Source organism: Colletotrichum gloeosporioides (assembly GCF_011800055.1).
Source record: "Colletotrichum gloeosporioides strain Lc1 chromosome Unknown consensus_36, whole genome shotgun sequence".
In the NCBI taxonomy this organism is placed as follows: Eukaryota; Fungi; Ascomycota; class Sordariomycetes; order Glomerellales; family Glomerellaceae; genus Colletotrichum; species Colletotrichum gloeosporioides.
Genome location: NW_025544681.1, coordinates 815,642 through 838,966, shown reverse-complemented (window position 1 = coordinate 838,966; position 23,325 = coordinate 815,642). Strand labels below are relative to the sequence as shown.

Genomic DNA, 23,325 nt, shown 5'->3' with positions numbered 1-23,325 from the left:
GTCACAACCAAGCTCTCAAGCTGGGCCAATCGAGCTTGAAGATTTGCCCGTGGTCGGGCACTTGAAGCATGCTGGGAAATCCCGGCAGAGAGAGGGCCACTATTGGCATAAGTGCACTGAATGCCATGCTGGACGCACCTCTGGCAAGGTTGCTGTCGGTCACATTTCTGTCTGGGGAAGCCAAGCAATGAGCAACCATGCACTCAATTCTCGAAAGTCCTTCGGATACTCACTTGCGTTTGCGACAAGTCTCGCATACCAGCGTGGGTTTGTCTCGTCGGCGGTTTGGCGGGGGGCGCGGCCTCTCAGGTCCGGCAGAGGCGTCCTGGATGGATGACATGATTGCAACGACGTTGAGACAGTTGGGATGGTATTTGGAAGATCTCTGGGCAGTTTTCGCTCCGAGACATCTTTTGGGGAAGGAGATGGGAAGGTCGTCAATCCCAGCCTCCTTCCTGTCAGCGCACTAAAGTACCTACATAAGCGGGTAGATTGGAGCGCCATGCCGCCTTTGTGCATAGGAATCTGACTGCCTACGCGAAAAAGGGGCCTAGAGGCAGCCAATGAGACCAAATTTCCGGAGCCTGCTGATGACGAGGCCATTGATGATTCCCGGTGGGTTCAAGACCGGCATGAAGTCACCTGCAGATTAATCGTGAACACGCCATTGGTTTGCTCGATAGTTCTGATTTCCATCGCAAGCAAGAGAAAGAATATTCCATTAGAATTATCAGTGACCCGAAAGTCCTGTTTGTAAAACAGATCTCTTAGTCCAAGACCTATCTATTGATGCTCCTTTTTGTCTATGCCGTTGAATTCAAAGAAATCATGTCATATAGTCTGCTTCATTGGCGAGAAGCTCACAAACTCGTGGTTGTCTTGCTACGCAGCCACCCTCCGTACCTGTAGAAGAACATCGGGGCGGGTATGAAAGCCAGGGACAAGAAGCCAAGGAGAGTGTTGCCCCAACCGTAGTTGAGCGTCTCATACATCTCTGTGCCTGCCAGAGGAAGAAAAGCACCGAATAGGCAGCGCAAGAGGATGTTTGCGCCGAGGGCTGACGCGGCAGCCTCAGACCCGAATACGTCGACGAGGTAGATTTGCGCAGGTAGCTACTCACTTCGTTAGCAAGCCGATTTTCAATGTTCGGCAACAATTCCCTGAACTTACAATGACGAAGAATGCTCCAAAACCGATGAAAAAGGTACCGATGATGGGGGCAACCCAGTGCACCTGGTAATGCGCGGTCCAGCCATAGATGAAGAACCCGATGGTCATGACGGGAGCGAACCAAATCATCAAAATGAGCCGATGCTCCGGAACCGACTGCCCCTCTGACTTTGTGCGCCATGCCGATACTCGGTCACTCAGTGTGCCAAAGACGACGAGACTTGTCAACTCGCCAATGCCGATGCCCAAGTAGGCCAGACCGACGAGTTCGGCTTTGAAACCGTAGACCCCCTGGAAGATTGGAGTGATGGTTGTGAAGAGGAGGTACAGCAGGCCGAAGACGAGACCGACGTAGAGGGACATGATGAGGACTATGGGAGAGAAGATCAAGAGTTTTCCGGTTCGGACAAAGGCACCGATGAGAATCTGGGACGAGGTCAGGCGGCGGTCCAGCTTCGAACGCAGCTCCTGGTTGCCGGTTTCGCGGCGGAGACGGTCGGCTTTGCGGGAAAGAAGGATGTTGGGGTGGGTTTCTCGGAGGAATGCCAAAGCTACGAGTGAAATGACGCTGCTCTTGTCGAGATGTTAGTATTGTGACGATGGACCCGTCAGCCAGGGGCTGCTCACCATGATGGCCATGAGCCAAAACGTCCAGCGCCAACCCTCACGAGTTGACAGGAAGCCTCCTATGACTGGACCGAGGACCTTTTATCGTAAAGGTTAGCTTCGGTATCTGTGGCCCTTTGAGTGGTCAACATACCGGCCCCATCAGGGGTCCAAGAGCAAACAGCGCTCCAGCAGGACCCCGGTGCTCTGAGGGAATCACGTCCGCGATCGTACCGCCTCCAATGGTCATCGGAGCAGACCCTGCAATGCCAGAAAGCACGCGAAAGATGAGAAGCTGGGCCACCGTCTTGCTCAAAGCTGTACCGACGATGAAGGCAATGAACAAGACATTGCAAATGTGGTATACGATGAGGCGGCCGTGCATCTCGGAGGCGGAAGATATGATGAGTGGGCCCAACGCGAAGCCCAGAAGATAGATCGTGACGGATAGTGTGCCGATGGTTTGGCTGGTGATTTGGATGTCTCGGACGACGTATTCCATGCCAGGCGCTATCATCGTGGCGGCAAGATTGCTGAGGTCCGTGTTAGTTACCGGCTGGACTGCAGGACGATGCAGTGTGACTTACACGACAAGTGACAGCAGAGATACAATAACCACATGTCCGTACCTCAATCTTGTCGACCATTTGAGCGGGTTTTGAGGGTCTTCTGGGCCTTCCCAGTCGACAATATTCTCATCAGTGGTGGTGATGGTCGGGGCATTGGAACCAGCCTCGAGATCGGCTGCTTTTTTCTCTGCATTCGAAACCACCAAGGCTACCGGAGTCTCCATTTCGAGGGACGTATTGATCTCGTCAATGTATCGTCAGTAAATTCAATGGCGTGAACAATTCGATGCTCAAGTTTTGGGTCGTAGATGTGTGGTGATGAGCTGGATGCAGTGAGAGGTAGTGTCACTTACCCGAGCCAAGACGGCCAAGTTAAATACACAAAGCTGGGAATTCGTCTCACCCATACCGGGCCGCTCCGTTACCATCCGCATGTCATCCACCGAGTCGGATGTGTGGACCGACGGAGCGCGGTGTCGGAGGGTCGGTGGATCGGCCGTCGGAGGGTCGGACGGTGAGATTGTGGACCGTTCAACCACCACACGACCGCATCATCGTGTCAGATGCCTTGATCCAGCGGTTTTAAACAGTAAAATGAGGCAAAGCGTGGATCCTTCGGTTTCAAAGCGCGAATGCATTTATAATCTAGGTCTAGTCTACCAAACGCTTCACCCAGCTTTCAATCACAACGCCTTCTCTCGCCCTTGAACCTAAGCAGACGGTGTCAAGTCGAAGTCCGGAGCGGCCCAACACCAAGCAATTTTGCCGTCCTGAAATGAATACGTCGCGATCTCGTTGATCTTGACCGGCTCCTTTCCATCTCCCCCTTTTTGGAGATTCTTATTCTCTGGGACCCCCTCAAGCGTGAGCCTCACAAACACCTGCTGCTTCTCGACGTCCGTCACCATGTCCTGGACGTGATACTTCAGCCCAGCTGTCGCAGGCAGAAGGAACTTCCCAAAGAATCCGACAACGACCTCGCGCGGGAGCGGGTTTCCGTTCATCAACAGCTCCGGAGCCATCATCTGCGGCACGACAACCGCCATCGCTCCATCGTTGTAGCTCTGGATGTAAGTGTGGTATGCGCTTTTCAACTCGTCCGCCGACAACTGTTTCTCCGAGACGGGAGGCGCGGTGGGCGGAACTTTGGCCAAGACAGGGGCATGCGGGTTCGGGCGGGTGTCGATCTTGTAGAAGCGCGAGATCTTGTGATCGTCGTTGAAGAAGGCGAGGACGAGCGCCCATGTCTCGAGTTGTGTCCCATCGGCCCCGACAGTCTTTATAATCTGGCGAGCACCAAGTGATTTCCCGTCCGAGTGAACAGCGACGGCGTCGATTCTGAGTTGGGTGACGTTGCGCTGCTCAATGTCTGCACTGAGGAAACCAATGAACTCGTCGCTGCTTCCATGGTGTTCATTGAATGTGATTGCGTCTTGGAGGAACTTTTTTGCGGCATCCCACTTCTTGAGATTGACTCTGTCCAGAAACTCCTGGAAGACGGAACTGATGCTTTGGGTTGCCATTGTGTGGTTTTACTGGCGAGTCGAGCTAATACTGGATTGCAGAACAAACCTCCCGATCGTGGGCTTCAGCATGTGTCTTTATACTCGATATCCGTTAAACATAGCCTTCTCGGATAATGAACATACTTCGAAAGCGAGAGCCCCGGCCGCATCGTTCGGAGTGGGGATTGCCAGAATTGGGAGTCGGGTCCCGAGCCACACCGACGGGCCGACCCACCCACCTCTGGGCCCCGAACTTTACACCGGCAGCAACGGTGATGAGGGAATGCTGCGAAACTTCTCGGTTGCAGAACAGATATTCCGTCGGAATCTATATCGGAGGCGAGCCGGAATTGAGAGGGTGTTGGTTCGATCGCGAGTCCGCCATCAACCCAGGTTCGTCTCGTGTTCATGTGACGAACATGTTCCCTGCCGCGTGGGAGACTCGGAACGCGCAACCTTTTGGCCAAACTCATGGAGATAGACCATACCGTATCATAAGTGCAGTTGACGAACTCAATTTGACGGATAAAGGTGACCCAATCTCGGAAACATTGCTGCCAAATCCTTGCGTACAAGAGTCACGCCAGTTGAACGTGTCCAGCAATCATCAATCTCTCTCGTCAAACAACAACATCATAAACCCTGGCCGCAAGAGTGCACGCAAGTCTATCCAAACAACGACTCTTTCAATCGCGACAGCAGTGCACAAAGTTCGCGCCTAGTCATCTCATCCCTCGCTTTCGATCTGTCGGGCCATCGCTTCCGTTCTTATCTTCCCCGTTATCAAGTTGGCTGCTTTTTGAAGCAGCTTGTGTTGGGTACCGGGGCTACAAAAACGTCTGCCTAGTTCTCCAGGGAGGTTGTTCATGCATTGGTCGTGAAGCTGGGGAACCCGGCCAATGAGGGGTGGCCTGGGCTTCTCATCACATATGCATCGCTGGTCAGCTTCAGAGGACTTTCGTTGTTGCCTGCCCCAGGCACTCACATAAGTCGAGACAGACGCGTTTGGGGTGGTTATTTTTCTCACTTTGCGCGAATACCTCCAAGTGTGACATCTATCTGTACCGCACTTTCCAACTACCTACTGTTTAATCTAGCAAGCCAGCTGCTTCGATTATGATCTACCTCCTTGAAAGACGACGAGGGGAGGAGTACATAAAGCAACGACGTCCGAGCTCTTTGTCTCCAAAATCTCACCCCTATTCAGACCGATCAAACAATCAACAAGCAACTACATGACACGCATCTTTGCAACCATCTCCAACCCACAAATCTACCCAAACCGCTCACATTGATCATGGCCGCTGCCGTTGAGTCCGCCCCCTACACCGGCCCCTCACCGCGCCACATGATCGACACCCACACTCTCGCTCAGGAGATCATCAACCGCAACAACGACCCTTGCCCGATTCTCGACGAAGACGAGCTGGCTCTCCTCTCCCAGTTCGTCGCCGACCCCTCCAAAGCTGGCGCCCTCCTCGAGGCCCGCGGCCCGGCAGAGGATCCCACCAGTTCTGGTAGCTTGGTGGCCTACGTTATCTCCCTTCACGGCACTGAGAAAGCCGCGCTCACAAATGAGGAAATTACGCTTCTGAAGGAATGGTTCGGGAACGGCCAGAAGGCTTGAGACTACTAGCAGGAGACGATGAATCGCTCGGGTTCGTTCCAACTTTCGACAAGCCTTCAATAGGACTCTATACATGGGCGCACTCTTTCACATTCATGACGACCAGCCTGACTACTGAAATATGTCCAGCACCTCTTCTCTTTTCTGATGGCCACGGCGTTGGTAACGTCCGACCCGGTGTCCATCTACTCTTTTCCCTTCACGATAACCTCCGCGACGTCGGTAACTCCGACTCGGTGTCTATCGATTCGACCTCCTTCGCGATGGCCTCCCTGGCGTCGGCGAAATCCGAGCCAGTGTCCTTCAAATCGACATGCCCAGTGTCATCGTTCGAGATGATGACCTTTAAGTCAGCCTCTCTCAATGTAGCCACTGGCGTGCCTAGTGCCCTGGCCTTTATTGCGACCATCTGCCAAAACCACGAAGATAGCTACCTTGGCGGCCACCTCCATAGTGACCCTCTGTGTGGTAGCCATCTTCGTAAGTGACCTTATAGTCATTGCCATTGCCGCCTCCATAGCTACCTCCGAAACCCACGTGCGTAGCTTCTCGGGCAGAGCCGTAGCTGCCTCTGTGGCTGCCACGGCTGCCGCCAAGGTATCCACCCTTTTTTCTGTGATACCTGAAGCTTCGAGGGCGCTGGTCGGTGTATGTCGACGAGTTGCGGTAACCTTGGCCGTAGTTGGTCCAAGTGCGCTGCTCGCCAACTACTTGCTTGGGGGCTGAAACCTGTTGGCCGCTTAGAGAAACATTAGGCCCGACATCGAAAGCTGGGCTTTGATGCAGAGCGCTAGGTTGAGAGGAGAGCGCAGAGTCAGCTGCACCAGCTGGATACTCATGAACTGACTCCGCTTCTGTGGCACACTCACCCGTGTTCGAGGATGAGGACGCAAGAGAGCTTGTGCAAGCCAGACCCTCGTGAGTTCGACGGGTTTCAGCCTTCTTTTGGCCGTTCTCAATCTTGAGTTTGACGGGGCCTCCCGAGTTCCTGATGCTCAGCAAGATGTGCTCGCCGGCGAATTCAATAACTTGTGGGCTCGAGGCAACAACATGGGTGACACCCAGCCGTTCAGCGAGTTGGCCAAGAAAGTTGGTCTCGTCGGCCGCTTTTGAGGACGCAAACGTTTCGTGACTCACGATGTCGTCTTCTTCCAAGGAAACAGCTCTCTGCAACTCGTCTTTCGAGCGCTTGCGTCTATCCGAGACCGCTCCTGCCGTGACCGTGACAGAGGAAGGTGTCCTGGCGTCGGAAACCGCCAGTGGCTCATCACCAGATGCTGAACGAGCTCTGGGCGAACTGGGAAAATGCAGTGACTCAAATGAAGAAGCTTCAGTCTCCTCATCCAAGTCGTCCACTTCCACGACGCGCGGGTTGAGACTTGGCAAAGGGTCTCGAGCCCTTTGAAAGGTTCCAGCGCTGGCCTGCTGAGATTGGCCAGAAGATTGGCCAGAAGCTGGGGCGTTGCTTGACGATCCGGCGGTTGGCTCGCGGTATCGTCCGAATTCACGCTCATCTTCCTCTTCCAATTGCTCCATGTCAAATACGCTGCTTCGGTAATCACCAACCTTAGGAGGGCGAATCCTCGGGCCTCGACGAAGGATAGAGGAGAGCATGGTGACGTTTGGATCGTTTGGAGGCGTGCAGAAAGTGCTGGCTTGATTGGTGAAATCCTCGCTGAGAATGGAACCGGGAAAAGTGTCGCTGGCGCCTTCCCGGAGAATGAATCTTGGCATGTGAGTATCTTCAGCCATTCCATCGCGGTAGGCGTCGGCAACTCTGCTTTTTTTCTGGACGACTTCTTCATCGTGAGGCTCAAGACTGTTTTGTCGTTTTCTGCGGTACGTCGCCATTTTGACTGTTGTGCCGGCGGTGCCGGTGATGAGTGGGTGTGTGTCGATGGGAAAACAAAGCTGCCGAGTGACTGAAGTTTCCGTTTCTTTGCGGACCTGCCTGGTGCCTCTGCAAACCTTTTGTGGGCAGCTTCTGTCTGATAGAAAGAAGAAGTATGCATACTCCCCTTCCGTTTTCGCCTTATATTTTCTGCTCTACTGTTCTGCACCTCAGTGCAGGTAAATTACGCTTTGTACCGTTTTGCCTAATAGTTAAACAGCACACTCAGCCTGGCAAATGATCGCCTTGAACCCTTGGTTGTAATTAAATTCACGCTTTTCATACGCTCCTCAGAATTTTCTCATTTGCTTCTACTATCTTTGCCTTTACTCAGGGGAAAAGGACTTCTCATATAACACTTATCCATCTAGCCCTCTAAACTCTTGCGTTTATGTTCAGCCCCATCGTCACATTAAGACTGCTATCATGTCTATCTTTGCATCCATCACCACGCCTATTGCTATACCTATTACCATACCTGCTGCCATGCCTGTTCCGTCAACAAAGATGGAAAGTAGTTAGCGATAGCGAACAGCTAGTGAGTGCAACGGCTTCCTAACTCGCTCACATGCGCTATAAAATTTAACGGGCAGATATTTAAGATTAATAAAATATCTCGAATTGGAATGAGAGTTGATCATGACAGTCGTACTCTCTTGCTGTCACCATCCTAAATGACACCTATGATCACAGCATTTATGATCCCTTGCTGACCGAAGCACAACATGAGGTGATCGTAGGTAGCGGGCCTAATGCCTGCCTGTCGTCTTAGGTGTTACCTCTTGGTTATCTATTACATATTTACCATTCGTAATCAATTTGCACGAGCCACGTTGCATCGAACGGAGCGTCTGGCGGAATATCTATTCTTCATACTCAATCTGACATACTCTGCAGCCCAATCTGTCTTAGTGCTTCCTAGCCTGGTGAACAACACACACGGTACACCATGTTCTCAGCCCACGCCCAACAACTCTAACTTTCGTGGCTCATAGACTCACGCCACTCTAAGAGCTGTCATTCTTTGGGCCGGTCAGTCCGTCAAACCAGAGGTTGTGATCGTGTTGTTCCGGGCTGCACTCATGCGGAACATCCGAGACCTTGCATTCAGTTTCCAGAGACCGAGCAAGCCTGTCCTCGTCATCCTTCTCCAGCTTGTTGAAATGAAGGCCCATGAGTGCTATGGTCCTCATGCCGTATGTGCGAAAGCTTTCAGCAAGCCAGTCAGCTAGCTGGACGTGTTTGTTCGCGGGCCGCACTCGTAGATGGCGGCAGTACTCCTTCAGTCCCACCCAGATCATGACGTAGTCATCTAGAAGGTCCTTGAAATTGTCGTTCGGGTTCCTATGGAAGCATAAGAGATACGTCTCTCCCTCATAGTCGAGCCAGGCAATCTGCAGCGCCGGGTTTATCTTTCTGTTTGCAAGCTGGATATGGCCAGCGCTCCGAAAGAGACTCGTCTGTTGAACATTGGACGGAACTTTCACGGCAAAGCCCTCTCCGGGCAGGCTTTGCTCATCCCGAGGGAGGAAGGCCTTCTGGAAGAAATCCTCTCGCTCCTTCCTACCTCCGTCGATGGCCTCAGCAATCCAGTTGGGGATATTGAAGGTCTGAAGATCCTTCTTTCTGTTGAGTACACTCCAGACGATTGGCTGCTGGGTGTTGGTCGCCTCAGGGGCCGACGGGGCATTGCTTGCATTTGGCTCGAGTTCGGCAGTGTTCTCAACATGGGAGTTCTTGTTCATCTGGGAGTTTTGCTCGGTGTCTGACTTCCTCTTTTTGTTGGCGGATGCATGCTCTTCTTGCTTAGAATCGGCCTGGTACTTGCGCTTCAAGTCATTCTCCTGCTTTGGGTCGGAACCATCCTCCTTCTCAACGTCCTGGCTCTCCTTCGGGTTCTCATCCTCCGTCAGGTTCTTCTTCTTCAATTCAGTCTCTGGGTCGTGATTGAAGATGGCAGCGTTCTCGTTCTCGATGTTGGCCGCAATCTCAAGCCACTCGCGGTAGCCATCGTCGAGATCTGCCTTCTCTGCATCCTGGATGATGACAGGGCCAAAGTCCTTCGGCCAGGTGTTGTTGTCGTACAAGTCTGTCACAGTGTCAGCGAGATAAACCATTGATGATGTAATGAACTTACTCAGCGAAAATGCGCAGAACTTCAGGACCTGGTGGACAACGTATCGCCGGGGCATCCAGGCGAGATGCTCGGTGCTGCGGGCCCAGCCGTACACCTCGTTGATACCGCGCTTCCACATCTTCTGGATCTCAGGGCTCGAGAACTCCTCAAAGGTCTTGGTGTAGATTGCGACCCAGATTTCTCTGGTGACACAGCCGTCTGCGGCATCCTTGGGCGTCCAGTTCTCGGCGCGGTGATCGCTCTTGGTGGGCTTCTCGCCCGAGTCGGGGTTTGGCTGCGATGATGACATTTTGTCGTCCTTGCTTTTTCATCGAATTCACAAAACTCCGTGTTGTTGACAAGAATCAAGACCCCCCCCCCAAAAAAAAAAAAAAAAAAAAAAANCCCCCCCCCCAAAAAAAAAAAAAAAAAAAAGTCCCAGGTGAGAGCGTGGTCAGTATTTTCGAGACTCACCTGCGTTTGCTGCTTCTCGGTCGCCGGCCCCACAAAACCGGTGCTTGGCAAGGGGACAGGGGTGGCCCGTCCGGCGTTCTGACCAATCAGAAGACAGGAGTGACCTTTAACGAGAACAACATGCCGCTCAAGCGCAGTCACCACGTCTTTCTTGCTGCTGTTCACCGAATTACAGAAGCTTTATGATTCTAGGGCTTGTGGGCCCTCGAAATGCCTTCTAAGGGAGAAAGAGAGAGATCGCTAATATCTCCATGTGTGCATTCGTGTGTACTGAATAAATTTCAAGTTTCACTTCGGTGTAAGACGGCGGCAAGTGAACACGATAGTACAAACCGCGGCGGCAACAAAGACGACGTCTCGTTAAGAAAAGACGCAAAAATATTCAAAGTACTTAGAATTATACAAACTCATGCATAGGTATGGAAGGAAGGAAGGAGTGGGTTATAGAAAATCACCTTCCCAGGCGCTCCGATAAGCGCCAGAGGTCTATCGGGGCGACTTATTAGGGCGGCTCTTTGGTATCCGCGTGGAGGGAAGGGTCAATTTCAATGGCAATGTGTATTCTCTAACTATGTACTGCTATTTGTCTGTAATGTCTCTCAGCTGCAGAAGCAGCAAACTTCTCTGCTGGCTGAAGTCGCGACAGGGCGAGGGAATCGAGTCTGAGACCGAAAAGCTCAATATTTGGGGTATTCCAAGGGGCAACCTTCTCCATTCACATCTTTTTGGCGGTCTCGTTGTCGAGGAGGGTAACGGCCGTTTTTGCGGGATGTTTGACTCGGGGTTCTCGAGGAAATCCAAGTCACATCATGTCGACGTCGTCATCGTTCACCTACGACAACTGCGACAGGTTCTGTGAGACGGCCGGCACGGAGCTGGTGGGAGCAGACGCATCCTTCATCTCGACATCTTCTTTGTTGATATTCAAGGGGGTGGGGGCGACGGCGACGGGGGGGCGCCTGCGCGATCTGGGCCAGGGACGGAAGCCGCTCATATCGATGACCCTCCTCTCTTGAGGATAGTTCTTCCGCAACTCGGGATTGACCATCTCGTAGACGCAGATGGTTCCGTCGCCCTCTTCCTTGCGTGACATAATCTCACAGATCTTCCGGTATTCGGCGCTTCTTCGTCCCTCGTCGCAGGCATCTCGGCTCTCTTGTTCAAGGTCGGTGAGAGGAGGCAACCGGTGCGCCCGCGTTCGGCTGTAGTAGAGGCAGTACGTATGGCCGTACTCGGCAATGTCCCACTTCATGTCGGCGTAGGGGGAGGGAGCCTCTGGGTAGATGTCGTAGCCGCTTGCCGCGAAGAGTCGGATGCGGTCCCTCTTGTCCTCCTCGTAGATGCCGGCTCCTCTGAGTCGGACCGCTGCCGTGAGGTTGTACTGCTCATACTTCTGTTTCTCCGGAAAATCTACGCCATAGGGCAGCTCGACGTTGAAGGAATGGAGAGCGTCCAGATGCTTGTAGTCGAGGGCTGAGGGGGTGTATCGGACTCTAATGACCTCCGGGCACCAGGCGAAGTGGAATCGCTCTTCAGTCTCCGTACCCTCGAGCGGGAAGGAACCACAATATTCTTTGATGGCTGCGGACACGTCAAAACCGGTCTTTTCGGTCCTGGCGTTGTCAATCTCGATGACTTGGGATCGGGGTGACTCTGCAGCTTTCCATTCGGCGTTTTCGCTCTTCGCCATCATCGAACCAAAAAGGCGATACGTTTCTCGGTCCCAGAGGGTCTTGCTCATCAACTCCGAGTGGTTCCAAAAGTCAAAGGAGTATTGGTTCTTGTAGTTACCATCCGCCTGGACCATCTCCTTCTTGAGCATCTCGTACTGTTGGCTTGTCTGCAGGGGCACCGCCTTCCATGACAGTCGCAGCAGCGGGTTGCTCTTTTCCTCCCGCAGTCTACTCGATCCGGGGCCCTCCAGAGTTGGGATAGCCTCCTTGTAGTCGGTGATGCCGTTGTTCATGTGTCTTGCCAGCACCATCATGCAAGCAATACCTGAGGTGTCTCCCGCCTCCTTGCACTCTTTCGGCCAAAAGGCGTGGAGGTAGTGTCGAGTTCGGTGGAGGTAAGCGGTCTTTTCCGCATCGCGGACATCTCCGTTGTGGCCACCACCCCAAGCCGCGAGGCTCTGCTGAATCGGTATCATACTCATCGCGAGGATTTTCGTGGTGTAGGTACCGTGGCAGTGTGTTGTGTGGTGTCGTGAATAGGAAGTTGCGAAAAGGACGTTGACGTGGTAGGTCTGTATTAGAAGTCAGATTCTCGCTTGGCGTTGCTACTCCGTGCTTCAGTTTGGCCACTGGCCGACCGAAAAGGGTCTTGCAAAGTCGCTGCATGTCTTACGCGTTGAACAAATTCTTTGTTTACTTTTTTTCTGTGGACTTTTCCCCTTCAGGGTATTTCAGTTTTGTCGTATTCTCTTTGACCCAACTTCACACTCTACATGTTCAAAAAGCGGCTGAAGTGAGACTAAGATCAGGACAAGCACCTGGACAAGAAGGCGAGGACATTCTTGAAAGTCTGAGCGAAAGTCAGGTGAGAGTGAAGTGAGCTTGGTCCGGCCAAGGTCATCTTCTCCCAAATACAAGCCCGTACTTTCAGGTAGTGAATAAGGATTATAACTACAAGGAAATTTTGACATACTGGACTCTTAATTTAATAGAAGTAATGCAATCGTCAGCCATCTGATTAATACTAGCATTTGTGCCTATTTAAGAGCCCAGTGTTGCTGAGTATAACATAAACGACGCGAGAGCGAAGGTGAGATTCCGGCCCCCCATATTAAACTGTTAGGAATACATACGCCTACTATTATCTGTACAGAACAGCATCTAGTACGATTCGCAATTCGGGTTTGTGGTACCTTTTACAATCTACTGTTGTTTGCACGGGGTACACTGGCGACTTATAGAGGCCTCAGTGAAATGCCAAGCTAGTCTCGCAACATCAAGTAATCCGCCAGCATCTATAATTTGGGCGTTCAACGCAATCATGCAGCTCCCTTAATATCGGCGTCTGTGAAATCAGCCAGTCAGGACATGACCCACAATCAACATTTGGAGCGACTGAAATATTGCGTCTGGGGGAAGTTGCCACGCGTCTAGGTATCTTGCAAGTTATTCGGATACGTTGGACACTGAGCTTCAGGGTCTCAAGGTATGGGCAGGTGGGTTCTTGCCTGCCTCATTCCTTCCATTAAGCTCTTTGTTAAGCCAGCAGGTGTCTCGCTGAGCTCAACTTCAGTTCTGCTACCCAAACACGCATGGGCAGCTGTCGATCCACTTCAAAGGGAGGCGCACAGCACTCACGGTCGTCCTCCTTCCTCGGCTAACTTTCCGGCCCAGAAGTACCTGCCTTCCACTAAGTGCCAGATATGTCTGTAGCCATCTACCACTTTACCTCCGAAGCAGCGATCTACTCTGGCCTAACCGAAACAACTCTGCCTCACTGAGTTGACCCGACACCAGCGAGTCTTCGCAGATGCTCAACCAAGCGAAGCTGCTCTTTTGTCGGGGCAGAGCGTATGGCCAACAAATCACGAATACGAATCTAAGATACGTTTGCATTGCCTTTCTCGGCAAGCCCAGTGTTATTGTGCGATCCAAGGCGGCTTCCGCCGCGGATCGAGCATCCGGATATCAGACTTTGCGAAGTTTTCGACGTGAAGACATCGTGTTCTTCGGAAACATCATCTTACACGAGTATTTGTCAAGCTAGACAACGTTCGGATCGTACGCTAATGATTGTTCCAGGCACGAAGCACCATGCAAGGCACATGGATTCAACCAGAGCAGCCCCCACGATATTTGCGTCCCTGTTACCAGGCACCTGGATGCCTCCCGCAATCAGCATTTGGATCGAGCCACGCCACCACCACCAACATTGTTCGTCATCCGGGCCGCTAGTCCCCTGCAAGCCAATGGCGTCTGACAGCGGCCCATCGAATCTCCGCGTAGGCGACCGCGGAGCCGGGCGATCGACGTGAATTCTATTTGTCGGAATGCGAGAAGCGGATATCGAGACGCGGCGACTCTATGGTACAGGAGACCGAGCCTCGTCATCCTTGAGCAGTTGCCTCGGGCGGACGCAGGTCCAAGGGTTCGACGGTGAGTCCAACTTGTGTACTGCAAGCACCAACACGTCCGACTGCACCGTTGGGATCGCATATTTGGTGCCAAATGTTAACTAAGCAGCCACAGTGCAGGTCGGGCGATATCCTCCCATAGTGGCTAGACGCGTATCGTGCGTCGAAGTAGCTGCTACTTGGGATATGCAGCGTGTGTCTTTTTCCCACAAACACCAGGCCAGAGTTCCCATCTGACCTGTCAAACCCCTCTGGGACGTGGCCGCTGAACCGACTCATCTTCAACGGACCCCAAACTCGACGCCGCTGATCCCCTCCAACGGGTGTCCAATCCCTTTTCCCACACGATCCCCTCGCCAAACCACGTCAGATCTCGTCGCTCGTTCCCGCAGACCAATCAGAGTACAGAAAGCATCAGGGCGGAATTGAGTCTCGGTCACATCCGCGGGTCTCCTCCCCCCCTTTTCGGGAGTGGCAGAAGTGGCAGCGGTGCCAACGGCTGTCCCCTCCGGAGCTCCTTCCGGAGAGAGGCCCCGGTTTCGTATCTGGACCAATACGGGCGCGAAGCGTCTCCGCACCACGATCTTCTCTCCCCACAAAATGTTTCGTTTCAAAGTGCGACGGTACCGGAGCAGCTGCACCGCCTCAGAGCCCCTCGACCCCCGGCTCCGCGGCAGCCACCGAGCGCCAACCCGGGATGGGTACGTACTTGAGCCGGGGGCCACAGACGGCAGAGGCGATCCCCACCATCCTCTTTGGGATGCTCAGCCGCATTTCAGGCTCTCATCCCTGCCAGCTGGAGTGGCAAGCCACACCCTCCCTGTCTCTCAGTGTCTCCTTGCAAGGCAGGGATCGAGCATCTGGCACACGCTTCTTTGCGTCTGTGACATCGTTTTTGTCCGTCTCCGAATGCCGACACGGGAGGCGAGTGTCTGTTGGCACGAAGATCTAGATGTGGGCATTGCAAAGTTAGGCTCACAATCGCATTTCTGCCCATTTGCAAAGTTCTTGCTGGCCGGCATCGGTCTGCCACGCCCAAATACGAGAAACAGAAAAGTTGAATCCACACGCAGAGCAAACTTCCCCCTGCTGATTATGCGCACAGCGAGCCCGTATCCCTCATGTAACGCTTCATGCGCCGCGCAAGGCTAGATGCAAAGCTGCAAAACGCTCGAGCTGGGTTCTTACTACTACAACTCTCAGGAGCAAAGTCAAAATGCCCAAACCCTTGGAAGCCTGTTGTGCTATTTAGCCCTTCTGGAGAAGGAAAAAAAAAAAGCTCTTCAGCTCAAACTTTGGCCTCCAACACGACCCCTACAAACGCCCATGCGACGTTACTCCCAACGCGCTCTACCCCAGGACGCGTAACTCACACTTCCGCGAAGCCTCAAACAGTCCAGCGCCAGATGGTGCCATGCCCAGTAACCATGGAGCACCAACCACCCTCCCTCCGCCCGACCCTTTCCCTCCATCAAACGTGATAGCTGCCAACCCAAATTCTATATATCAAATAAGGGAAGCCTGGCTTTTAGGATTTTTGCTTCTTTTTTGTTCAACAGCCGCTGCCTTGCAGATAGGTAAATCATGGTTACCGAGCCCGAGGCGCTTGTAGCTCGCTACCCTTGGGGTCGTTTCCCATGGTGCCTCTCGCGTCTCGCGAAACGATATCCGGAAACCTCTGGCCTGGACTCGGGGACCGGTTGAACCCATCTGGCCGCCGTTACATCTGTCTTGCCTGTCGACAGGACCAGAATTGCCCCGGCGTTCAGACGTTCCCGTCCGTGCGAGGAGCGGCAGCCAAACCAGCACCCCTCACGGGCGAAGGGCCGACTTTTTGGCAAAGTAGCAGTTGGTCCGTGTTCTGGGCCATGGTGGGGGACTGTGGGATGGAAATGTGGTGTGCATGTTACACACGGAGCCGTCACTCCTCGCGCAACGTGTAAGCCGGCTCTGCCCTGCCTCGTCCTTGGGTTGTTCCTACCACCACACCGACGATGCAGCAAACGCACCGCCTCCCGGGGCGGGCAGCAGGCAGTTGGCAGACCATCAGCACAAGGCCCGCTCAGACTCTTCTTGGTCAGTGCCACCACCACCCGACCGCGCAGTACCCGACGGACGGACGCATCGATCCATGAACCCGGCCTTCTAGAACGTCCGCCTCATGTTAAAACCCCCCTTCTTGAGTTCTCGCGCCAGCGTTCGCGTGTCTTGTCCGTGTGTGAGCAATGTCTGGTGTCGGTCGGCCGTCTCTGTTACAGCCCGCCCACCTCTTTTGTGTTCTTCGTTTTCCTCACAGTTTTTAAGGCTAGGAGGCCAAGGGGTGTGTGGTGGGCAGCAGGAATCTAGCTCTACAGCCCTCCATCTAGACCACTTACACGATCTGTCTTGGAATCGTGACGGCCAGATACCTATTTAGGAAATTGGCAGCGGTCGATATAGCTTCAACGCAGCGCCAAGGATGGCATTCGTTTGTTTCTCTTTTCCAGCTTGCTGCCTGACAGGTAGCAGTCGTTGCGATGGCATACTTGGCACTCTCTCCTTCGTCTTCAGTCCTTGACCACCGTCTCGCCCAGCCCAAGCCAAGCTCCTAACCGCATATTTTGCTTTTCCACCGTCATGCCTTGCATGCAGAGTGCTGACTTGAAAATGCTGATGCTCTCCTGACTACTACCCATCGCAACCTTCGCCACCCGACTCGACCGACCGACCGACAGACCGGTCTCCGGGACCCTTGATTTTCTTTTTCCTCTTTTTTTTTTCTGCCCTCTCATCGTGCGTGCCCGTCTGCATGCATGCATCTCGACGACGACAAACTTTTCACAAAAGTCTGAACCTTTGCCTTACCCCAGCTGTGCTTGTCAGAACCCTCCTTCTTTCCGTTGATGCCCAAAATAGAGGGGCGGGCCCTTTGGGGTAGAACACCACCTTGGCCAACCTAACCCGTGCCCCCCCTAGGTCTCCCCCAAAAGCTGAGAAAGCTGAAGATGCAATGCATTTGGAGGGGCAGATCTTGTCCCGATTTCCCAACAATGCGTGAACATGCAAGCATCCCAACTTTTGTTTCTCTTCGCCCAAGTCAGGTTCAGGGTCCTGTCCTCTCCATGCGTCTCCCATCAGTCACCCTCACATAAGCGCGCATACGAGACACCGGCAAGTTGGTGAACAAAATCTTGTTCGAATTAACTAATAACGTGAAAATGCAATCAAATAAACCCATTGAGCAGTGTTATCCAGGCCCGGGCCGAAAACCTCCAGGGTCCGCCTCGTCGCCTATGTTCCCCTTCCTCTCAAAAAAGTTTCCCAGCGCACCTCTGCCGCAGAATCTTGTTCCTGGGGGAGCTTGAGCATGTCGAGACCCGCGCAGCGGACCGCACACACCCAAAGAGTCTCCCATGCGGCTTTCCCATCCCTGCCTTGAGCACTCTTATGCTCTCTCCCGAGTAGTGTCTACCCATCGGTTGGCGGGGAGGCCATGCGTGAGGGCGAGCAGCATGTCGCCTGTTCTCACCGTCCCCCGACCACAAACCCCCCTACCCCGAAGCTGCTCACAGGGCGCGACCCCCCTTGACCCCAGACTTGCACACTTTGACCCCCATCCCGGTGCATCCTTTCCGTTCATCGTCGGTCCCGTCTAGCGGGAATCCGCCATGCCGTACTTGGCGTCCGCGTGGGGTAATCAGTATGGTCTGGGTAGTCGGGTTCGTCGGCTCCGCGCCACATCGGGCAGGGGAGAGTGCTGCCGTGAAGAGCAGATTCCGAGGCTATGGCACAAGAGGTCTTTGCACCATGTGTTCCTGTCCGGCAGGAAACTCTCGTGTGTGATGCCCAGCTTCTTTGGTTTTTTGTTGATGTGTCCCATCTCCCCTCCACTTCCGTGTCAGCCAACCCCGAATGCGGGGTAGGCAGCAGCGAGGGCCCTGTCGACAAGCCAGTGTCCGCTTCGACGGCTGTATCTCAGATACAGCCAAGTCTCGGCTACGCGATGATTGTGTTGCGAAATCGACCCTTCCGCGCGAGAAACGTTGCCATTATTGGATCCAGTCCGGATTGCAAGTCTTCGCCGTCAAAACCGAAAAAACCGAATAGTCTCTGCGAATCGAAGAAAAACAAGAGAGCCGCATGTCGTGGCATCTAGCCCGGGTAAGCAACGTCGTCTTGATTCGTATCGTTAGTCGCGCAGTCGTGAGTATTCGTCATTGGTCGTGAAAGAGTCGTCGTAAATCATCCGTAAGACAGGAAACCCAAGCCAAGGAAATGAAAGAAAGCAGATGCGCAGCGGTAATGGTATCTTCCGATCCAGTGTAATGCCGATGGGGGTATCTCTAAGAAAGCCTCTTGAACCAATGAAAATAGAAACAAACGGAAAATCCAGAACGGGGGAATCGAGAATCCAAGGTTTGTGTGTGTCGGTTTCTTCTGTCTCGGCTCCAGGCCTGGAGCCGAGCGGTGGGGGGTTGCATTGCTGCGTGTTCCTCTTATTTAGTTGGAGAAGACCCAAAGGAAAATGAGAAAAAGGGAAAAGGGACACAAGCCGCCGTATTTCGAGAACCCCCCCAAATGTAAATGCACTCAAATGCCCGCCCCGGACCCAGCCATGATGTGAGATGGTTTTTGAATGAAAGGTGACCGAGCTTGCGGCGTAGTGAGTGGTGGTTGTTGTTCCCCGGATATCGAAAAGACACAGTAGTAAAAAATCAAACGCTCGCTTGCTGCCGACAAAGGAAAACCGAGATTATATCTTTTTGTTGAGTTGGTTGATCTTGCACGCGAGTTTCCGTAACACCGTTCGCTCCCCCTTCCTGTTGATGCAAAACGCCGAGATGCCTTGAGTGTTGGTTCTATGCCGAGCAGATCGAGAGGACTTCAACTTTTCGCCGGGAAACATGGACAAACGTGCCAGGCAATGCTATGAGGTCGTGACGACGGGGTAGCTATCAGCAGTGACGGGGGGCGCTGGTTGTCACATCGTCGTCGTGTACTCCTGGTAGCGATCCCAGCCGAAGCCGCCGTAGCCGATGCTCACGCCGCATTGCGGGGTGAACATGCTGGGGAGGGGCAACGCAGGGATGGGCGCGGTGATGCCTGGCGAGCTGTAGAAGAAGCCGGCAGTGGAGAAGGGCTGGCTGTAGGACGGTGTGGGCGATGGTATTTGGACCTCACTCATGCCGATGTTGGCCCAGATGGGTGTTGAGTCCTGAGAGGTGACACTCGGGCTTGAGGGCAGCACCCTCCAAGCGTCGACGGCGGCAAGGCTGGCCGGGGTGGTGGGCTGCGACCACATGCTGGCGTTGGCGGGCGAGCTGGGCAGCAGGGGAGGCTGTCTGATGACATCGACAACACGGGGCGGAGGGGGAAGCAGGGGCTTCATCAGGCCCATGATGTTGTTCTTGACCTCCTCGCTCTTACCGGAGAGCAGTTCGCCAGCACCATCCTCCTCGAGACCCTCCAAGGCGGAGACATGCGTCCTAAAGACAAACTTGTTGATGGCCTGAACGAAGTCGTCGTGCATCTTTTTGCACTGCTGGTCCTTCTCAGACCAGTCGTATGTCTTGGCCTTGCTGTCGACGCAGTGGATTTCCTTGTGGTACTCGACGAGAGCCTCTATTGAGTCGGTGGTCAACTTGAAGGCGACCTCGTTGCGCAGGACCATGTCGACGTGGACGATGTAAGCCTCGATGTGAAGGAGCTGGTAGTTGAAGACGGCCTCAACCAGGGGGTTGGAGTCCTGGCGCAGCTCGGATTCCGGGGCCTTGGGAAGCATGATGGAGGTGAGGGTCCAGATGGCGTTCGGGGATGAGAGGGTCTCGGTCAGACACCTTTGGTGTTGGGGGACGCTGTTGAGGGGACGCTTGATCCTGTTGATGCGCTTGAGGGTCTGGGTCAACCACGGCTCAACCTTGGAGCCAAGTACGACGTTGACTGATGAGGCTCTGGGGGCAAAAGCCGCCGCAGAGGCTGGCAGCAGTTGGACGGGCATGTTGGCGGTGGGAGTGTGAGGATATTCCAATCGAGGAAGCGGGGCGGCAAGATGTGTCGTAGATATGGCGGGCCCTAGGTGGTATCCGGTGGTTCTTTGTCTTGATATTGGAGGGTATCGATCTTTGTGTGGGATGTCTTGATGTGTGCTAGGTGCCCTTGTGAAATCTGGGGATATTCGGGGAGGGGGAAAAGGAATAATAAAGGAAACAAGAGGATATGACGGAGCTGGGCGGTCCCTCGGAATTTGACGTCGTGTGGGATATTTTGGCTTGCACGCCTGCTGCCGCGAATAAGAAGAAGAGAACGGTGGACGAAGAGCTCGTGAGGAGGGAAGAGGAGGGTGAGAGGTGAAAGTGGTGGTGCGAGGGTGGTGGGGTGTTATAGTAATCGGCCGAGCTGTCGTTTCCCTCGACTCCAGGGCAGACCTGGGGCTTTGGATCTGGGGGCCTGTCGCTGTACGTCGCTGTCAGTGGAAGCAGGTGTTGGTGGCTGCACCTGCACCTGCAGCTGCTGCGGTTGGAGGTACTGCGGTACCTGCCTACCTTACTAGGTAGGAACCTAGGGACATGTCACAGCGAGGAAGGCGCAAGAGAGAGGAGGGTACCAAGGTAGGGAAGAGGGGGGGAGGGAGGGGAGTGAGGGGGGTGTGGCAGGTACTGCGGTACAGGCGGCGCAAGGAGCAAGGTGCAAAAAAAAAAAAAAAAAAAAAANGAAAGGGAAAAAAAAAAAAAAAAAAAAAAAAGAGAGGGAGAAAAAAAAGGTGGAGGGGGCCTAGAGGAGCAAGTGGAGTCTCCCGGTCGTCCCTCTCAGAAGCGGAAGACCTGAACCTCCCTCACTGCACACTGAACTGGACGCGGGAACGACGAGGATCCATGGATGATGCACGCCGGCGGGGGCAGCGCACTGCTCTGTGCAGTAGCATCGGATCTCCCTAAGCCGCTAGGGTTGGCCTGCTATAGGTTAGGTACCTACCTGCCCACCATGGGAGGGGAGGGGACGGGAGGTATTTTCTCGTCGTTACCTTGCTGCGTACTGGACCCGGCACACCAACTGGCAACCCAAGGTGCGGTGGAAGGCAGATTTCTCTCTCCTAGGTCCTATCTGTGCCGTCACTTTCCATAGGGACTTTAGCCTGAGGACGGCGTCCCATTGCCATCTTGCGCAGTGCATGCGTCCTGCGTCCTGGACTGGGCCGCCTGCCAGGTCAAGTCTCCGTTCTACGCCTCTCGCCTCACCCGGCATTGCACACTATCCGCCAGGCTACTCCATCCATGGAGAGAATACTGCACCCAGACTGGATCTTGATAGTCCCGGCTCCATGCTGTCCGGGTTGCGAGCTGGAAGCTGGCCTCGTCTGCTGGTGCTGGCGCTGGTCTCTTGCGCCGGTCCAGCGTCGTGTCCCTGGTGCTGTCCATGGCCACTTTCCATGTCCAGTCCCCAGGGCCCAACGGCCCATGACTAACATGCAGCAAAACATCCAGTCAGGCACCGTCCTGTATCTGCGGCTTGGAGGACTCCAACAGGCATTGACCTGAGCCAGCCCTGAGTCCGTCGAGAACCAGAACCGAAAAAAAATTCGCCGTCGCCTTGATTCCTGACATTCTCCATGCGACCGCGTCGACTCTCAGTCGCCATCGTCTCATAGCTCACGCCAAACGCCAGCGAGCCCACCTCGGCTCAGCAGCGCCTCTTCTCCTTCCTCCTCCGACTCCCTGCCTTTCGGGATTGCCTGTCTTTCGGCTGCATTAACCAACCCAGGCAAACACCCCAGGCCCCTTGGCGCTTGCATACACGCCATACGCAGCAGATCCCTCTCCCGGCTAACGAAGTACATCGACATCGACTTGGACAGCTTCAACCTCAGGCAAGGTTCAGCACCCAGAGTAAGCAGCAGCTTGAACTAGGTAGGTCGACGGCCAAGCTGAGGCCCCTTATCTTACTGTACCCCATACTTCCCGAGTCTCGTTGACTGCCCTTCCTGCAGTGAGCTTAATCGCGAGTTGGTGTACTCGTACAGCTAGGTTCACTTGATGGTCAGGTCGAGGTGCTGACTGAGGCAAACCGCCGTTGGCTGTAGTCGCCCGTTGAGCCGGAACCATCTCAGCGACGCCCGACGGTTACCTTTATTTCTTCTTTCATTCGTTTCTTTCCAACCAACGTAAGTTTGTAGAAAATGTGTCCCGCAACGGTCTAGCCCGTCTGCACTAGGCAAAAGCGAGCGTCTGTCTGGCATGCGTTGTGTGAGGTGTGTGCGTGGTGGGCTGGCTTGCTTCGTGCGGCGCGCGCCACAACACGTTCCAAGTCCCAGAGAGAGACAGGAGTGACGGGAAGAGCCTTGGAAGTCAGAACTACCTGCTAGCAGTGGCTAAGGGTAAGCCTGTCCGGAAGCCAGCAAGCGACAGAAGGGGTAAATCAAGAGAGATGGACGACTGGGAGAAAAACCAACATGACAGAGGTGCGCCGTCATCCAAGGCGACCCCGGGAGAAACTAGCAATTGCTAGGTGAGGTCTAGTCTAGCGAGAGATAAACGACGGCATCTGTATGGATCTGAGTACGCGGGCTGCCGCAGCGCTCCGGTAGATCGGTCTTTGGGCTTGAACAGACTTGGGTTCTGCATCATAGACCGAGAAACCGTGTCCCCTGTGCGGAACGTACTCAGTAGAGCCTGTGTTGTGTTGCAAGGTATGTTGCGGTCGCCCTCCTTCGCCTTACTTTTTTGCCGTCCGTATTGCTGCCCTCGGCCCCGACCCCGGCCTCAAGCGAAGCGACCCCGCGGCAGTTTCGGCAGACGGGCGCGCGCGGCGAGATGCTCCAAACAGGCGAACTTTGGAACTTGTCCCGTCTTTCTGGGATCAGAAAGTACCGTACACCACACCTTAAAAAAGAGCCTAAAAATGTACTTCCGGCGTCAGCGAGAGATGACTACAGAGTACCCAGCAGATAGTGCGCGTTGGTTGACGAGCAAGAGAAAAAATAAAAACAGACGGATGCGAAGGCGAGGGCTGTGCTGCGACCTGCATATGCTGAATGACAGAATCCGAGAGGTCAGGCGAATGGGAGCCGTCGGAGCCCGCAGAATCCCAGCTGAACGACCGATGCCACTGCAGATGCAAGCGCAGGCTTGCCGTCGCCGCCGTCGCCAGACCAAGTACGTATCTTTTTGGTCTGTACTTTTTTAGAGTCCGTGTTTATTTCGTCTGCGCAGCCTTGACTCTAGAGTCTGTGGTTTTCCTGTCCTGCTGGCTTTGGGGCGTGGTCTGTGGCCCATTTGGAGACCTGTCAAGCCCTCCGAGGCATGGC

At 54.1% G+C, this 23,325-nt stretch overlaps 8 protein-coding genes across 8 annotated transcripts; 1 reads left to right on the top strand and 7 right to left on the bottom strand.

Annotated features, from left to right (window-relative positions):
* Position 1: 1 nt before the first annotated feature.
* Positions 2–340, bottom strand: GCG54_00006147 (uncharacterized protein; the record flags this gene model as incomplete). Its single annotated transcript, XM_045406161.1, has 2 exons — positions 2–167; positions 234–340. The coding sequence occupies 2 exons, from the start codon at positions 338–340 to the stop codon at positions 2–4; spliced, it is 273 nt and encodes a 90-aa protein (XP_045265544.1).
* Positions 341–860: 520 nt separating this feature from the next.
* Positions 861–2,779, bottom strand: GCG54_00006146 (MFS transporter fsa7; the record flags this gene model as incomplete). Its single annotated transcript, XM_045406160.1, has 6 exons — positions 861–1,112; positions 1,171–1,743; positions 1,798–1,875; positions 1,931–2,309; positions 2,364–2,563; positions 2,771–2,779. The coding sequence occupies 6 exons, from the start codon at positions 2,777–2,779 to the stop codon at positions 861–863; spliced, it is 1,491 nt and encodes a 496-aa protein (XP_045265543.1).
* A 276-nt stretch (positions 2,780–3,055) lies between these two features.
* GCG54_00006145 (uncharacterized protein) lies at positions 3,056–3,868 on the bottom strand (the record flags this gene model as incomplete). Its single annotated transcript, XM_045406159.1, has 1 exon — positions 3,056–3,868. One exon carries the CDS (start codon positions 3,866–3,868, stop codon positions 3,056–3,058), a length of 813 nt encoding a protein of 270 aa, XP_045265542.1.
* Positions 3,869–5,147: 1,279 nt separating this feature from the next.
* GCG54_00006144 (uncharacterized protein) lies at positions 5,148–5,477 on the top strand (the record flags this gene model as incomplete). The annotated part of the gene is made up of 1 exon (XM_045406158.1): positions 5,148–5,477. The coding sequence occupies one exon, from the start codon at positions 5,148–5,150 to the stop codon at positions 5,475–5,477; it is 330 nt and encodes a 109-aa protein (XP_045265541.1).
* A 396-nt stretch (positions 5,478–5,873) lies between these two features.
* Positions 5,874–7,328, bottom strand: GCG54_00006143 (uncharacterized protein; the record flags this gene model as incomplete). The annotated part of the gene is made up of 2 exons (XM_045406157.1): positions 5,874–6,247; positions 6,347–7,328. 2 exons carry the CDS (start codon positions 7,326–7,328, stop codon positions 5,874–5,876), a joined length of 1,356 nt encoding a protein of 451 aa, XP_045265540.1.
* Positions 7,329–8,375: 1,047 nt separating this feature from the next.
* On the bottom strand, positions 8,376–9,794 carry GCG54_00006142 (uncharacterized protein; the record flags this gene model as incomplete). The annotated part of the gene is made up of 2 exons (XM_045406156.1): positions 8,376–9,457; positions 9,506–9,794. The coding sequence occupies 2 exons, from the start codon at positions 9,792–9,794 to the stop codon at positions 8,376–8,378; spliced, it is 1,371 nt and encodes a 456-aa protein (XP_045265539.1).
* A 996-nt stretch (positions 9,795–10,790) lies between these two features.
* Positions 10,791–12,113, bottom strand: GCG54_00006141 (uncharacterized protein; the record flags this gene model as incomplete). Its single annotated transcript, XM_045406155.1, has 1 exon — positions 10,791–12,113. The coding sequence occupies one exon, from the start codon at positions 12,111–12,113 to the stop codon at positions 10,791–10,793; it is 1,323 nt and encodes a 440-aa protein (XP_045265538.1).
* Positions 12,114–19,005: 6,892 nt separating this feature from the next.
* GCG54_00006140 (uncharacterized protein) lies at positions 19,006–20,022 on the bottom strand (the record flags this gene model as incomplete). The annotated part of the gene is made up of 1 exon (XM_045406154.1): positions 19,006–20,022. The coding sequence occupies one exon, from the start codon at positions 20,020–20,022 to the stop codon at positions 19,006–19,008; it is 1,017 nt and encodes a 338-aa protein (XP_045265537.1).
* Positions 20,023–23,325: the final 3,303 nt, after the last annotated feature.